This window comes from Morone saxatilis, unplaced genomic scaffold (assembly GCF_004916995.1).
Source record: "Morone saxatilis isolate NCDOM2014 unplaced genomic scaffold, NCSU_SB_2.0 Contig1, whole genome shotgun sequence".
Taxonomy (NCBI): Eukaryota; Metazoa; Chordata; class Actinopteri; family Moronidae; genus Morone; species Morone saxatilis.
Genome location: NW_023339651.1, coordinates 14,290,630 through 14,308,221, shown reverse-complemented (window position 1 = coordinate 14,308,221; position 17,592 = coordinate 14,290,630). Strand labels below are relative to the sequence as shown.

The following is a 17,592-nucleotide window of genomic DNA, read 5'->3' as shown; positions in this document are numbered from 1 at the left end:
ATACAGACCTTTTAGTAATGTGAAAGTCTGAACCAGAAGGTTTAATAAAATACTAAAATAAATTATTAAAGTATGGCAGCCCAAAAGGGTCAATAAATATCAGCTTTTTAGTCTGAACTTTTATAGAGGCAAGTCAGAAGTACATAAAATGATACTAATATCACAATGTATAAATCAGCAAAGGATATGAACCATATTGTAGTATTGCTATTTTGTTGCTATTAATATTCCAAATAAAATAAGGAATTGGTGTTGCATTAATGCATTGGATATTGTTTTCTCCATTCAAAATGGGAATACTCATTAAAAGGAAAACAAATAGACCTTTCCGTTGCAGCTTGATCATTTATTTTCAGTTTAGATTATGTAACAGTTGTGTGTGTCTGTTTGTGTGAGTGTTTATCCATGGTTCATCAGACTAGTAAATGAGCTCAATCCAATTAAACCATCTCATGTGGAGAGAGACCAAACTAAAAATTTTGGTACAGCAATCCTTAAAACCAAATAAAATGTCCATTGGATTCTTAATCCCACTCTTAAAAAGGGAGGTGTACTTTGCAAATTTTAATTACAGGCTAACTCTGGTCTTTTGCAGGATATGAAATAATTCTGTAGTTTTTGTTTTTTCCTCCCCAATCTCAGTAACACTGCATCCATCTCCATTCTAAAAACAAATGGCGTGGCCAGCCGACAGTGCGGTTAGCCGTGGGAGTACAGAAGGGGGACATGTAGCTACATTAGTGGCATAGCTGAGCTCTCAATATGAGAAAGCTGACACACTGGACTTGGTCTCTCATTTTATATTGTTCATCATAAAAACTGATTCAGTCTTGTTTTCTTCATTTGACGCAATTTTATTCTCTTTCTTCGCTCCTTGTTGTCACTGTTCTTCTCTTCAGCATAGTTGTGTGTAAAGAGAGAGTAGCTGTTTGGGTTGGCTCTAGCAGCGTTTCTCCTCTGGTAACGAGTGGAAGAACTCCATGCATGCTGCCACTGTTGCATTTAGTCCTTTTCTGGCACCAGCTTCAGCACTTTGCCAATGGCGATGGTTTTGCCTAGTGGAGGAAGTGAGGGACAAAATTATGCTTCAGGACTTCTGTTCATATTGTTATGAAAAATGCACAAATATTCACAATGTATTATCTTTGCTGTAACATCTGTGTCATAAACAAGTCATGCAAAATAGAATATGAATACTGAGACTCTCTTACAAACACAAAAGGTCTTTACCTTCGTCTCGCAGTGTGAATCGTCCCATCTGAGGGAAGTCTTTGAAGGTCTCTAAGCAGATGACTCCTGCTGCCCGGAGCCTGGCGATACAAACCTGGTCCTGCTTAACAAAGCGTGGTCGTGTTTTGCTTTTCTCCCCCGTCTTCTTGTCCACCAGACAGATTAAGGCCTGCAGTCAGAATTTATAGCTCTGAGTTGAACACTGAGGCCAGGAGGTGACTCAAAAACAAATACTGGCTGAGCAAATACAATCAATAATAAAAAACAAACAGCTTGGAAAGTAGAGTTGCGACTTACTGAGATTTGCACTTCTTCAATGCAGGTGTGGATGTGAAGCACTGCATTGTAACCAGGACAAATGATTGATTTGTGCTCAATGATGACGATCTGAAATGAGCAACATGCAAAGTTTGAGAGATTTTAAAACTGGAAATTACAGTCAGTTGGTTTGACATATTAATAATGCATGTATGTGGGGAGTTTATTGTTAGCATCAACTGGAATAAATGTGAGCTAATCAAACCTGTAGCTGCCTGAACCTTCAACCTGAAGACTTTGACAACCACAACTAATAACTCTGAAAGCCATCTCTCGTCATTACCTGTGCATCAAAGGTGCGACCGGAGTGGCAGAGGTTGTCAGGGCTGCAGAGGATAAAACCCGGAAGGATTTCTTCCTCCTCGATTCCCTTCAGCCTTAACTTCAGATTCTCCCCAGGAGTGGCATCGTCTGTCTCCACGTCGTCACTCAGCAGGCTCAATACCTCCACTGTGTGCTACAACACACACACACACACACACACGGCTAGTTGTAAATATTTCAAATGTAGGCTTTAAACAAATACATTATTACTGTACTGACACAGGTGGCTGGTGTTAGAGCCGAAACTAAATCCTTTTGGTTACAAGCTCTTCTTTCCATCTAGGCTGCAGAACATTTAATACAAGAACGAGGCCTTGAAGTTATTTCTAGTAGAAGGTTTATTGGTCCCTTGTGAGAAGGAGCAAAGTCATACAGAGGCAATCTCACCCTGTTTGGCATCATGACCAGCTGCTGGGCTTTACTGATGGATCCAGACTCCAGCTTCCCGAGGATAACTGTACCCATGTCCTGCAAGCACACGCATACATGTTGAGAAGGATCAATGCAGCTATCAGTGACCTTGGATGCATTACATTAGTCATTACTTTTATAGGGTAAATGATTATTTGGCTTATGAATAAATCATTAAAAAGTCACTGCAGCTGAAACAAGGACAATAAGCTTTCCTTCATATGTTTTTTAAAGCTATTTTTCAATGAAAGAATGTGTCAAACAGTGAAACCATATAAATAATAATAAACCTTACTTCCATAGTGCATATCAAAACCAGACTTACAAGGTGCTTCACAAAATACAATACATGCAAATATACTATATAAAACCAAAAATTCAGAGGAAAATAAAATAACAGAGATTTCAACCATCAAATGTAGTAGAGAGATAAAACAATATATAAAAAGAACAATAATAAACATGCGCTTATTTCCTTTCATAACAAGAGTTAGATGATGAGATTGACGCCACTCTCATGTCTATATGATAAATAATCTAAAGTTACCACCAGAGGCTGCTTAGCTACGTTCATTCAAAACGATATAGCATTATGACAGGCATAACCAATGTATTGCAAAATACGATGAGCTTCTGCTGGCACGTAAAAATGAATTAATAATCATGGTTGACAATCCTGATTTTCAGTGCCCAACAAAATAATAATAATTGTTTTATCCACAGTTGTGTGGATCTGCATACAGCCTGCTGTATGGTGACTTGGCTGTCCCATTAGTATGCAGCACCCAGTTAACTGAACCACAATCCCCTTACATCAGGAGAACACCAGTTGGGACTATTTAATCATATAACCACTGTATAAGGCTCTTATGCAATCACAGCAAGAGAGTAATTAAACAACTTAAAGACAAGAGGATAAAGAGAAAAGCTGACATGTGATGGGAAGAAAGGAAAGAGACGATGATTAATGTAGGGGCAACTGAGAGAGCTTCAAAATAACTCAATTCCACCAACACTCATGTGCTGAACTGCATCCAATATCTAAACTGAGGCGAGTGCCAAGAAGCTGAATTATCTTAAAGAGGAATGACTATGCAGAGGCTGCAGTGTGTGGAAGCACGCTGGTGTGCTCTTGGAAAATCACCCGACAGGAAGGAGAGGGAGCAAAAGAAAAGATTTCGGCCAAGTGAACAAAACCCAAAAGAAATTTTACGCCCACTCATCGGCTTAGGACAAGCTGCCACACATTTCTGTTTTTCTCTGTTTGGAGAGAGAATCAATGGCCTCCAGCTGCTCACCTTGTACTTGTCTACGATAGGTAATCTGACTGGTCCATCGCTGGATCTGGTGAAGTTTGGCAAACTGTCCAGATGGTCAATAAATGGCAAACCCCTGGTAAAGAACAAACAGGGAAAACATCGATCAACACAGTCATACAAACCCCACTCGTTCACATTTTATTTCCGTGGTCAGAGTAGTATTCATGAGTGCAGCTACTGTGTCCTGCCATGGCCTCGATTTTTGATCAAACCACAGCTGAGCATACAGAAGATACTGCAGCCAGACTCCACACAAACCGATGCATCAACCAAAACAAGTGGGGGAAAAAATACAACCACAGGAGACACAGTGAACAAATCTGCTCAATCCTTTTCTGTGAGAGTGTGTACAATATCAACACAATCTTCACTAAAATCTATTTAATGAATATTGAAATATAAACTGTGCAGGTCTTTCTGTGTAGCCTGAGAAAATGGCTGTCTGTGTGAGGCGCAGATGGAGAAAGGAGGCATGTGGGATTCTTTGGTGGACTTGTTTACCATGACCACCAGAAAGAATAAGCATGTGTTGAAGAAGCAGTTTCTACTGTATAGAGCTGCAACCCTTAAAAATATGTTCCATTACAAATGGAGATGCCAAGAAGGGCACTACTTTAAATCAGATTATGTAAGTGTCACTAATGCGCACTAAAGGCCCACCAGAGCTTTTTGATCACCTCTGGGAGACGTTAGTAAAACTGTGCCAGAAAATAAAGGTAACAGTGATGCGGCACTGAAGCAACAGAAACTGCTGGCAGGTGAACCAGGTATCCTCACTGTACTGAAATATAACTTCATGCAAACACGTACAAAGAGTACCAAGACGTGAGGATTTTGTCAACATGTAATAAATCATCAAGCAAGTAGGTTGAGTGTGTACAGCTGTGTTTAGACAGTGGTTAAATAAAAGGCTTACGAAGATGACTGCGCACCAAACGACATGACGATACTACATACTGCACTACCGTAGAAGCCCATTCACAGAGCCGACTTACGTGTACCAGGGGCATTCAGTTACGGGGTCCTTAAGGTTGGCACCTGTGAGTCCGGAGCAAGGCATAAAGTGTATGTCCTTCTTGGGGTTGAAGCCCACCTTCTTTAAAAATGGCACCAGTTTTTCCTTACACTCTTCATACCTGCAGGAAAGTAATAAAAAGGTGACATTGTTATTAATATCATTATTTATTGAAATATGCATGGATTTCTACTAAAGGAGAAGTCATGTGAGACCCATAAAACTGAGGCCAATGCTATTAATTCACTGATAGACAATGTTTTGGCGCCAATTAGTCGTCTTACTGACTATTTTAGCTCTAGAAAGCATTAAAGCCGACACAAACACGTCCTATCTGTTTTCACCCAGTCATTGCTCACCTCTCTAGGCTCCAGTTGACAGTTGGGTCATCCATCTTGTTGATCAGGACAATGAGATGCTTGACTCCGGCTGTTTTAGCCAGCATTGCATGTTCCCGCGTCTGTCCACCTTTCTCAAAGCCGGTCTCAAACTCCCCCTTCCTCGCTGAAATCACCTGATACAAACAAATGAGGGAGGTGGAAGTAATTCCAACATTTTAGTAATTAGTCTAATAATTTAGAAAAAGCAGTACAGGTTTTAATCTGTTTGTGTTTAAGGTTAAGGGCTAGTTAGCTTTAGCTTTGGCTGCATGTCCATCTCACCAGGACTGCCAGGTCGGCTTGTGACGCTCCACCGATCATGTTGGGGACGAAGCTCTTGTGTCCAGGGGCATCCAGGATGGTGAAATGTTTTTTCTCAGTCTCAAAGTAAGCTCTCCCGACCTCGACCGTCTTCCCCTTGTCTCTCTCCTCCTGGTTTGTATCCAGAGCCCACGACAGGTACCTGCAACAACCATGTTTATTTTTTAATTTATGTATGTATTTAAAGCTGTGTTACGAGCACTTGACTTTACTGCACGTGTGGCAAACAAGCCTCCTGTGATTAAAACCAATGGTGATTACACATCTAAAGGCTAACGATAAAAATATTTTAAGCAGCTTACAGTAATTTATTCACATATTAATACTAAACATGAGGAGGAAAAAATGTAAATGAACACAAGACATTGAGGGGGAAATGCCTGTAAAGACACACCAGCCATCACTGGCTGTGGAGAACAGTTCATTTGCTGTTAACCAAGGCTCTCATACACAAGCCTCTCTCACCATGTCTCCCTGTTCTTTTCTTTCGCTTCTCTTTCATATTTTTCCAGGGTTCGCTTATCCACCATTCCAGTTAAGTACCTAGCAAGGACAACACAAAGAAAGGGAAAGTTGACAAAGCGGGCAGCCATGAAAATGACGAATTTATTGTATCCGTAGCATTATAAAAGCAAAAGTGAAGCCGAGGTTCAAACTGAAAATACCTTTGAGCAAGAGGCAACCTGTTGCACTGTAGCTGGCAGCCATAGAGGCATTGTACTGCAGCTGCTGCTGATTACGCAATACAGTGCGCAAACATGTTTCTCAACAATAAACATTTTTGTTTTTCATTTTCTGGGATTGAACAGTTCAAGTTAAATTAAAAGGAACACAATACCAGGTTAAAGAGGAATATAAGCACTTCATATTGCACTCACTGCAGTACTGTGATCAACCAACACATAATAATAATCAATACTCACATGATCTGTCCTCCAATAGTTGATTTACCAGCATCTGACAGGCAAAAACAGGTATAAACATTATGAGTAGGCCTTTCTATAATCTTACCTATAGATAAAATAATATACACACACATAAAAATGATACTCACCTACGTGACCGATGAAGACCACGTTCACATGTTCTTTCTTGGGGGCATCCGGTGGTGCCGGAGCCACTTTGGGCATGGGCATCTCCTCCTCTTCCTCCTCCATCATCTCCTCATCCTCTTTCCTTGTGGCGCCCTCCTCACAGGCTCCCCCTGAGCTCAGGTCCTCCTCTCCTCCGCCTCCTCCACCTCCCCCCGGCTCCTCCTTCTGCTCCCACGTCTCTTCCTCTGTGGTCATGTCTGCCTCTGTGCTTCCATTCTCCACCGGAGCTGGAACCATAGACATTTAGTCCACCTGTTATTTCTCTGTAAAGTCTGGATGCTACAGACAACCCACAGCTTGGGAGGAGGAGGAACTATTTAATGATATCACATGCTTTTAGGCTTAAAAACCTGCAGACTAGCCATGAGTAAATCCTGATTTATTCTGAATCATGGACTTCATTCAAGTTGCGACATTTCTGCCAGTTTTATGTTTATACCAAACTTAAATCTTTCTTACAGCATTTGTAAAATAATTTGGAAGGAGTTCCCCTCTTGCATACTTAAGACATACAGAAACACTTCCAACTTCAAAGACAGAACTGCACTGCACTTCATTTGGATCTCTAACACATATTAGTGTGTATTATGCAGGTATAGTTATGTAATGATACAAATAAGTTTTTATTTGTCACACGTTCAACATATCTCTACACTGTGCAGGGAAATGCTTTGTTGCCCTGTGTGCTTGACATAATAAAATATCTAAATATCAAAAACACAATATCTACAGCAAAGAAAATATGTGCAAACTTTATATTTGGTGCAAATAAATGCTGCCAACAGCTTCCCAACCCTCTTTGGTTTTCCACCCCAAGGTCAACTGTCGATCGTGTCCTAGTGTGGATATTTCTAGGACTTAAAGGAGCAGCGCGTCGGTGAAGTTGCAGACTGCAACTAACTGAACACTGCTCACATCTATATTTGACGACCTGGGAATGAGCTGTGAAGTGTGTCAGAGAGACTCATAGAGTCTCCTAAATGTTACACACTGAACCTGTAACAGAAATCAAAATCTGAACTGCTGTAAAATGGCAGTGCTATCAGATTTCCATGTGCACAAACTACTAATGGGCCTTGAATCTACATAATGCAATATGTGCTGTATAAAGACCTCAAGCATAGCACACGCTCATAAAATTAATTTGCCTTCACAGATCGTCTAAAAAGAGTTGCAGGGCTTCACTGTGTGTGGCCGGCGGTTCCTCGCTCATTAGTCCTGTTCATTTATTAGAAACACCACCGATGCAACGTTCTGCTGAGCAATGTGAAAAAAAAAACAAAAAAAACCAAATAAAATACTATTACAAGAGTACACTGAAATCTGCTGAGGCCTGCAGAAGAAGCATCTTCCCATGGCAACACACAAATACGCCTCCCATTTCCGTAACTATGAAATTATGCAGCCCAGCAGTCATGTACAATGCCTATTTTCTTCTCAACCCTCGTCGTTTATAATCAGCCTGTGTGATATTGCTGCTGGCAACTCAGAGAGAGACAGAGAGACAGAGAGAGACGTTCCTGCCTCGACTTTGTCAACATTCTCACCGTGCTGAAATTAGAATTTGTCTTTCATACATGTTCAGAGCAATCTAAAGAGGCAAGCATCTCCATGAATAGGAATAGTCTGTAGGAAATGTGAAAATGAAAGTGTTTTTGTTTTGCCTCCCTTCTTCAGTAACTCTGCTACAGCTGCTCAGCCTGTGAGTAGAGTAGAGGCACACAGCATCCAGGGTCAGGCCAAAATATGTGAATGAATCGGACTCAAGGCAAATTAAAAACTCGTCAGCACAAAGTTTTTTCTGGCGTAATCAAATACATTCAAATTGCTCTGACGCACAGCAGGACCAAGGCCTTGGACATGAAGCGCTTGACACATATCACAGCTTGAGCCAATGGGACGTCTATTTCAGGCATGGACAAGTGAGGTTGCATCATGTCATACGTAGGCCCGTGCACATGGGTTCACCCATGCCAGCAATCCAAATATGGCTCAGTTATTGGGCCTACAAGCAGGGACTCAAACCTGAGCATCCATATTTTCCTAGTGTGCATGAGGGTTGTCTGAGATCTCAAATCTGGCTGCAGGTATATGTGCACACCTGAGCCTATAACCACACCTGTCCCGTGGCAGCCAGATTAGTAACGTGAACATGCAGGAGTACACAGTGGGTGCATACCGACTGTTTCTGCCACCTCCATGCTGGCAACTGGATCAGGGGCACCTTTGAGGAGAGAAAACACAGCATGTCAAACTTTCATAAATATTAATTAGACAAGGATGGTCACGTTTTGCGGTGAGTGTTACAGCGTTATAAATAAGCTACTGCACTGTCACAACACATGACTAACACTCAAGCCGACTTGTTGATTAGTTAAGTGGAGAAGCGGTAACTGTGGCACAGGCTGCACTGAGCACAGCGAGTTGCAGCCAGGAAGGCTAACTTAGCTGGGTTAGCAAGCAAGCTAGCAAGTTAAGCTAACTTCCAGCCAGCTGTGTGGCATTCACATACCGTCTGAAGCAGGCACTTCCATGGCGGTGGCTTGAAGGAAGCTCGGCACAAACACCGGGGCGTTAACGTTGGGGACGAACGGCTTGGCGTTGACGTTGAGGGCGGCGAAGGCTGTCGGGAGCCCCGCCGCGGCAGCCGGGGCCTCGGCATCCTCCTCCAGCTCCCACGAATCCGGGGCTGTGTCTCTCGGGTCCATTGCTCCTTTTTCCAGAGTTGACAAGCCTTCCACTAGCGGGGAAGGTGGGTGACTTTTACGGTTCTGTTAAAACGCGTTGAGTTGCTGGTGTGTTTTAGACTCTTAGCAGCACGTTTGGTGAAGTTCCCATTGCTTTGTTAAGCCTTGCTTTGGCAAGCATATGGATCCCGTATCTGACGAGAAGTGGTGTACAGCCGCTGCACGTCCCGCAAACACCGCTAGAGGCCAGCACCGGACTGCGGCTCACCGTGCCTTCATGTTAACACCAACTTTACATTTCTCCTTATCTCTGCAGATAATACGAACAACCTCACTTTCATCAGGACAAACTATACAAAGTAGATAACACACGGTTGTCTGCTTTTTTGTTCTTTATTTTAACATCTTTGAAACACAGGGGGGAAATACCTTAAAGTGTATAAATAGAATAAATACATCAAAAGTGCAAAGTTGTTAGTGTAAGTTTAAGTTACATAAAGTTGTAAAACTCAATAAATACATTCATTAAAAATACCTGAAATAACTTTAAATTGACAGGATCAGGGAACAGTGATAACATGTGTCTCTCTTCCTTTTATTCTTCACTCTTTGGCATCAGTAACTCCTCCAGCAGAGATGGCAAAAGTGGCCTCGTTCTCAGGCATATCGGGACTAGAAGGAGGAGAGATAAATGAGTAGGGCCAATGTGAGTCCCAAGTGTTTTCATTGTTCAAATTAAAGTCCATGTCTGGGTCAATAAGTCGTCTCAGGCCACATTAAACAGTCCAGTCTAAGCAACCACTTTGCTCATATAGCCCAGAACATTTTTCTTTGGTTTGTTTTTATACATTTTGCACAGCTTCTCCTGCCAGTTAATTTAAAATCCACATACTGTAAAGCCACTACTACACTATGTACTGCATGCCCACCATTGTGTCAAATCATCCCATCAAAGATTTGTTTAAAGAAAAATTGCATTTAATACTTTAATCGTTAAAATATTACATTAGGACACACAAAAATCGATGTTAAACTATGGCCAAGATCCTTTCAGGCCTTGACCTTGGTCATATGAGAAAATAAAAATGTAACGACAGGCACATGACCTTGTTGTGATATCGCAACATCTAATTTTCCAGTTTGTTTGGCTAATGTTTATGTCATCTGACAACATGGTAACAGGAAGTAAAACTTCAACTGTCATTTGTGGCTCACATCCTCTAGTGTTCAGCTTTGTGTCATACAAAAGGCTATTATAAACAAAAACTGCTGACTACCTGTCAAATATTTTGGCGATTCTCAGCTCTCCGCGCCCCTTCCTCAAGCTGATCCGTGTGGTGGAGGCGTGGGCCAGGATATGCCCACCGATTGGCTTCTTGGGATCAGCTTGAAACCTAAAACAGGAACAAGGAAGAAATAAGAAAAAGAAAAAAAACATCTCATCAGTTTCAAACAATATTGTGCAACAATATTTCATCAACAAAACAGAATTTCTAGCAAAAAACTTGTCAGATTTATTCAGAATGAGGGAATTTTTCCATCTCTTACGTCATTCCTGCGCCGGGATCAGCAGTCATTTGGTTGGTGACAAACACTGCTACGTTGTACTCTAAGAAAAACAATAAAAAGATACAAGGGCAAAATACTAAAATAATAGTCTTTATTAGGAACATTACTCTTTCATACTTTTCTGCATATTTGAGAACAACTCGTGCCAGACAAGATATACAGCTGATGTTTGTGGCGTTCACATGAATGCACATAAGCACAGTCCTGGTTCAGACCTTCGGAGATCTTCTGCAGTCTGGAGAGCATCTGGGCCAGTTTTTGCTGCCGCTCAGCCAGCTCGCCTCGGCCAGAGAAGTCGACTCTAAACAGGGCCATGATGGAGTCGATGATCTGACAACAGGGAGGGGCAGATTAGGAGGAGACTGAAAGGCTGAGTAAGCCAGGAAGGAATCCCTACTATGTACAGTATCTACCCCTAAAATGCAGGCCCGGTGTTTAACACTTACATTCCCTTGAGAAAAACAAGACAGAGTTAATTCTCGCTCTCAAATAGCTTCACACGGAGAATGACTATAATAGAGGAGGGAAGTTAAACCAAAGAAATAATGAATATGTGAAAACTTGTTTTTACAATAAATTCTTTTACTCACCAACAGTTTGAACACTCCTCCTTCCTCGTGGAATTTGGCTGCTACAAAGTCTAACAGCTCCATCTGGTGTTCACCTGAGGAGCGAGCAACACCAAGATGTTATAATAACCTTGTCAGGAGATAATGTTTCAATACAAACTGCTCTGCCTTTGCACACTACAAATGTGTGCGCTGGTCTAAATTAAATGTATGTCCGCACTGGTATAGGCCCGGGCGTAAAGCACATTGTCCAGCACAGCATCGTGGTCCACATTAAACCTGTCAGCCATGTCTCTCAGTCTGTCTGGACGACTGGAACCAGACAGGTACGAGTCAAGGATAATGTGAAACAGAAGAAAAAAACATCCTCAAACACACATTTACAGTCATTGTATGGTCACATTATGACATCTAGTGAAGAAATGTCACACAAACACATGATACTTCAGTAAAGTTGCGATCTAAACATCAAATGTTGTATAGTTGTTCATCATTGTGAGGATACAAGGTGTTCTCTGTGTCAATGAAGATGATTTTCCCGCCTGAGTATCCGTCCTCGCCTGGCAGCTGGGCAGTGACTGGACAAAAACAACACAGAATCTGTTTTATTCAAGTTATTTGACTTGTACAGTTTTGTTTTATCAATACATTTTAGAGCAGCCATTTTTAAAAGGCTCCTTACTCACCACAGAGTGTGTGAGACAGCTGGGTTTTCCCTGTGCGGAACTCTGTAAGATGAAAAGATGAAAAGTTTTGAGCCAGTGCTGCAAACTGAGTGACATTTTAACAATCTAATCACACACAATTTATTTAATCATAAGAAGACATCTGCTTACCTCCGAAGGCCTCAGTGATAGCCATACTCTCTATACCTCCACCCAAAAGTTTACTGCAGAGATACAAGATATATGTTGTAACATCTGTGCTATGAATTAGGAATATTGGTTTACTAGTCACAGTATCCACTGGGTAATCTTAATGTTTGCTAGTCACATTACAATTTCCCCAGCCAAACTGATTTTACAGTAAAACTTAACTTCCAAACAATAGTTTGTCAGGTATAAGTGTCAGTATATCATGTAAGGCTGAATAATTGGCTCCTTGATATCGATAAAGTGACAATACTTTAGGTATGACCACTAGTGCTTGAACAAAAAATCATTAGTAATGTGAATTAATTAATCTAGAAAGCTGAGGCATTCACTGTTCATTTAATTTTGGTGCCAACTTTAAAAAATATATATATATATCAATTAATTAATATTAAAACAACTAAACTCCCAGAGTCTACCATACTGACTCATACAGTTGAGCATATGGTATATGTAATTGTAAATGCACGAAATACAAACTGTTGTGATAGGTTCAGTAGTGTAAATCCCACAGTCTACATGTTATCAATGTGAAGAATGAATCTCAACTCAAACTCCTGGCTCCCAGTTGTGATGTGGAACACCTGCTTCCTCTTCGCACTGTACTCGAAGGCGGTCTGGAAACCCACGTTCTACAATGCAAAGAAGATTATCTAATACATAAACTGTTCTGTCAGTTGTTTCTTTAATCCTATTTCTCAAGTAATTCTGTTTTAAGGCCAAAGAGAATGAAATAGTACAGCAAGTTCACAGTACAAAATCCCATTTTACCAGCATTTTCCCAGCAGCCTCCTTGATTTTTTCCACTTTTGCCTCTGACAGGCCCTTGATGTTGCACAAAGCCTTGCGAGTAGTCATCTGGATCCCTTTCACAGTGCAGATACCCACTGACTTCATCTTTTTGATGTCTGCCACATTCTGTGTTCACAGGTGGGGAGGGACAGAGAGATGCACACACATAGACAGACTTTTGATCTAATGGGATACAGTACATTTGTGATTTAAACATCAACTAAACTGCACGTCAAATGTTGTGCAGCCGTGCTGTTTACTCACAATCCCGTGTTTCTGTAGCAGGTCAATGTCTTGGAAGAAGCTCTCCTGTTAGGATGAGGGAAAAGAAAATCTACATGAGATAGTCGCTGAGAACCAAACTTGATTATTGAAGACAAGAATACAGCTTTTACCTGTAAGAAATCTGTAGCATAACTTTATAATAAATCATAAGACTGTAACACTATTGTTACACAATGTTTGTACCTAAATTGGTATTTTAACATGTTATGGACAAATTGTAATCTGGGCACATTATTGACATTGATAGCAACTTAACATTACGTTTGTGGGGGGTTTTCAGTCACTAAAGGGCATTGTAAATTAGCAAAGATTAACTGAAATGTTTAGCATAAACTAAATAAGTAATATCTCACCTCGTCATCCTGGAAACCAGAATCATCTTGAACAACCTGATCCTCTGCCGCTTTCATTTTCATTGTAGCACGGGTTAAATGCTGAAGATAAAATGGATTTTAGCTCCTGTCAGTCAGCAACAAGGGTCTTTAGCCAAGGTTAGCAGTTAGTTAGCATAAGGTTTTAATTAAAGATTTAGCATTAACATTATTAGCTTTATCCTGGTTTGCAACATAAACAAGACGACCAATAAAACTATTAAAACTACAACATCTGCTTGTTGAGTTAGTTAAACTAGCAAATGAGAAAAATCTTGAGATATTGACTAAAACAATACAACTTTACCTCTAAGTTAAAAAGTGCTTTGTTCTTGAAGTGCCTTGCGCGCGCCAACTGGCGGGAATTCGTGATTTTTGTCCTCTTCAAGTGCAGTCGGAAATATTAACTTCATCAGTTGGCCGAAGATAAACCATTGATGTATCATAGCATAAACATGACTGAAACAACACTTGTTAATAATTATTGGTTTTAAGTCCCGGCGGTCGCACTTGGTGAACATAAACAACTCCCTAAAGTGATTTATAGCAGGTTTGTTCTTTTACTGCTAGGAGCCAAAGGGAGCACATTCATTTTAAAACCCTCCGGACCAGGAGCTGAAAAAGAGCAGTGAATGCAGCATTGGACAATGGCGTTAAAAAAAATTGTATGTATGTATGGATAATCTTTATTTTCTGAACTCATTGTAATATTGTATGAAAATGTATGTTTTGCATTCTGGATGTGGTTTATATTCATTTGTGGTGTCTTGTACTCCACACGACACAATAATTAAAAGTTAAACATTCAATACTACAATAATGGAGCTTTTTCACTGCAGACATGTCACAGGTAATGACATTAATTAGGCTACAGTTTTAGGTACTTCCAGCTCTCAGGTAATTATTAATATTATTAGTTGCACCTGTGCTTTTCCTGCTATGACAACTCAAAATGTCTACCGTGAAAAGGGTGTTTAAGACAGTCTAATAGCTAATTTAAGACATGACAACATTTATTTTCCATTTCTCAAAAATATGATAAATTTAAAACATTAAACCCTAATCTACACTCACTACACTACTTTACTAACTGCTTACTTGTTAGTATCTACAATAATATATTCATTTTAGTCTAATCTTAATTAATGCTTAATGCTTTATGGGCAGTTTATAACATTTGAGCACATGCACAGCAAACATTCTGAAAGTAAACACTTTCCATTTGATTTGGTGTTTTAATTACTGCAGTCACGTTGAACACAAAACAGAGACATGGGTTTTCGTTATAAATTGTCACATCAATAACAGAGAAAAGAATATTCTCTTAAAACAGGACATGTCACATAATATTGAGACATTTCGCATTAAAACTTTGTGAACCACGTTTGTCCAAGAACTTCTGACATGTTTCTAAATGAGAAAATCATTGTGCATTTCACCGACTGTACCTTCGATGGAAAAGGACAGAACAATCTTTGAATGATTGAACAGCATGGAATCTAGTGCTGCTGCATTATACAAGCTACGGTTTTAAACCAGAGAAGTGTAATAAATCCAATAACTGTGACAAGCACCATGACATACATCCATAGTACAATGGTGACCTGTGATTAGAGTCGACAGAAGCCATTCTGTAGACCACATTCCTATCAGTTAACATTGTCTACACAGTATGCTCCACAATGCATCCGACCTGTCTGTCAGATATTTGGTTCACATAATTCTCCACACAGAAGTGGAACCAGCAAACACACGATGATGGACAAAACTGCCAACATACTGCAAGCATATCAACGTTTTTCAGACTGCAAACACCAAGAAATACAATTGGTAACCTCCAGATTTATTTTCTTCCAAGTTATGCACCTGTACCTTCTATCCCCCTAAAGAACACATTATTAATGTTAATATAATGATTTGTTTTTAAAAAAAGAAACAGAAAAGAGAAGCAGTGCTCCTGCAAATAAGTCTCTGCATGATGTTGGAGTAAGGAGAGACAGTGAGAGAGAAGTGTTAGAAACGCATCACATCCTCTTCCTCCACTCCCTATTAGCCAATCCAATACGTTGGAGTTAGCCTAATGTCGTGCCGTTGACGTACAGCGATTGCTTATTTTTTTTTCTTTTAACTGCAGTTCTCTGCCCTTCTCCGTGGTCTCTCTGTCTCTCCTTGCGACCGGCTGCGCTGTATCTCTTGCAGCAGATCTCAGGTTCACGTTGGCTCTTCCTGTCTCTCACATCTTGCCAGGTGCAGGAGGCATCATTCCGGGCATCCCGCCGGACATTCCAGTATTAGGCCCCAACAGGATCTGAAAGGGAAATAGTCCATCGTTCAGGTAGTTCATCAAAGCATTTGTCATGTACAGCACATTTTTATCTTCATACTGCATTCACTCCTCCTCAGTCAATACTTGCTTTCACGCCTGAAATGCCTCCAGAGACTCTGCTCTTTCAGCTGCTGCTCTCCGCACATGAACACCCACCTGTCTCTGCTGTTGTAGCTGCTGCTGCTCCAGCTGTAGTCTTTCTGTCTCAAACACAACAGGCAGCACCAGGATCATGAAGGAGGTAGTACCCACCCAGAGCGCCGAGCGGGAAAAACTGAAACGAGTTAACATCCCGATTAGTTCCTGCTGTTTTAAAAGGTGTGGCCAATTTAGAAGATCTGAGTCGAGCTCAAGAAAAAAAAAAAAAAACCAAAAGACAGGATTAACAGCTGCTCCCGGGATAAAACCTACACATTAGTAGTTAATCTCTTTTTCTACTGAGACTACCGTAGCACACTGTATAAACTCAAGCAACGTATAGGTTAAGATAGATAGATTAAAACGCTGAAGAGACCTTACCTGTAAAACTTCTTGGCCAGGGAGACGGAGCATTGTGCAGACACCTCAGCAGCGGTGCGAACTGTGTCAGGAAACATCTCTGTCAGGCCCCACAACCTCTCCATCAACGTCTCATCCAGCTTAAAGACACAAATACAAACATTGGACATAACCTTTTAGTGCAGAAAAAGACTGTGACTAAGAAATCAATCAAGAAATCAGCACCTCGCGTGAAAAAAAACATACCAAAGACAACAAACACACATTCAGGAGATGGTTCATCTCAAGGGTTTATCTTCCCAAACCTCTTTTCGTTCATAAATTTGGTCCATCCTGAAGTTGTAACAGCTGGCGTTAACACAGTGAGACACTATATTGCTACTTTAATAACGTAGTAGTGATATCAACTGCTGGGTTACATTAAATAACACTTCGTTTATACATGCAACAGAGCACAGCCTCAGACCGGGTCCATCAAAGCCACCTGTCTAGCGTTGGTGCAGCCATGCTAACGTTAGCCACGTTGAGCCGAGAGACGAACAAACTCGGAACAAGGAGGCGTGACTCTGTTTTATCTTCTCAGTCACATTTAAGAAGTACCCCAGAATGAGTAGCCACTTACATCCTCATCTTCATCGTCGTCAATCTCGTCCTCGGGGGGCCGGGTAGACACCGGGCCCGCAGCTGGGGAAAGCTCCTCGATTGCGGCCATGTCTCCTGCTCGCCCGCTGCTCTGCGTCCGGTTGGACCCGCGGTGTGTGACGCTACGTTGCTAGGAAACAGCCGTGGAGCCGACAGTCGGTTTGGTGCTTTTCTGGTTATTTCCCACCGGTTTTCATTAAAGATAAAGCTAGGAGGCTCAGTCTGAGGTCACAGTGGGGAAACGTGAGGCTCGTCAGGGACGGATGACGGCAACAGGGCAGGGGTCAGTTGGTGCTTCGCCAGAAATAAAGTGCGCCCCCTGCCGCCCCGGCTGGCTAACAGCAGCACGGGGCGGCAAGAATACCAATGTAATGTGTTTACCCTAGTTGTCATTAAGATATATTTGTTTGTTTGGTCATTTGTCTTACTTTTTTTATATATTATTTCATACTTTATTGCACATTTATATATACTATTACTATCATTTTCCTTCGGGGATAAATAAAGTATTTCTATCTATCTATCTATATATACATATGTATATGTTTAGTAAGTAAGTAAGTAAGTAA

General features: G+C 41.0%; 3 protein-coding genes across 4 annotated transcripts; all 3 read right to left on the bottom strand.

Moving 5' to 3' along the window:
- Positions 1-325: 325 nt before the first annotated feature.
- On the bottom strand, positions 326-9,341 carry gspt1 (G1 to S phase transition 1). Of its 2 annotated transcripts, XM_035662985.1 has the most exons (14): positions 8,925-9,120; positions 8,592-8,636; positions 6,373-6,639; positions 6,242-6,275; positions 5,784-5,861; positions 5,280-5,460; positions 4,977-5,131; positions 4,598-4,738; positions 3,582-3,675; positions 2,260-2,340; positions 1,832-2,005; positions 1,528-1,617; positions 1,231-1,399; positions 326-1,055 (listed from the first exon to the last, which is right to left on the bottom strand). In XM_035662985.1, exons 1-14 carry the CDS (start codon positions 9,118-9,120, stop codon positions 1,003-1,005), a joined length of 1,758 nt encoding a protein of 585 aa, XP_035518878.1. In that variant the 3' UTR covers positions 326-1,002. The 2 variants fall into 2 exon arrangements, with proteins under 2 accessions (XP_035518878.1, XP_035518887.1); XM_035662994.1 differs by lacking the exon at positions 8,592-8,636 and having other exon boundaries at positions 1,003-1,055; positions 8,925-9,341.
- Positions 9,342-9,525: 184 nt separating this feature from the next.
- Positions 9,526-13,631, bottom strand: dmc1 (DNA meiotic recombinase 1). Its single transcript, XM_035663007.1, has 13 exons — positions 13,540-13,631; positions 13,166-13,210; positions 12,881-13,027; positions 12,659-12,741; positions 12,074-12,126; positions 11,924-11,965; positions 11,743-11,815; positions 11,458-11,549; positions 11,259-11,332; positions 10,884-10,998; positions 10,648-10,708; positions 10,377-10,493; positions 9,526-9,771 (listed from the first exon to the last, which is right to left on the bottom strand). Exons 1-13 carry the CDS (start codon positions 13,600-13,602, stop codon positions 9,702-9,704), a joined length of 1,035 nt encoding a protein of 344 aa, XP_035518900.1. The 5' UTR covers positions 13,603-13,631; the 3' UTR covers positions 9,526-9,701.
- A 1,147-nt stretch (positions 13,632-14,778) lies between these two features.
- Positions 14,779-17,309, bottom strand: tomm22 (translocase of outer mitochondrial membrane 22 homolog (yeast)). The gene is made up of 4 exons (XM_035667565.1): positions 17,004-17,309; positions 16,403-16,521; positions 16,040-16,157; positions 14,779-15,865 (listed from the first exon to the last, which is right to left on the bottom strand). The coding sequence occupies exons 1-4, from the start codon at positions 17,091-17,093 to the stop codon at positions 15,791-15,793; spliced, it is 402 nt and encodes a 133-aa protein (XP_035523458.1). The 5' UTR covers positions 17,094-17,309; the 3' UTR covers positions 14,779-15,790.
- Between the last annotated feature and the right edge of the window lie 283 nt (positions 17,310-17,592).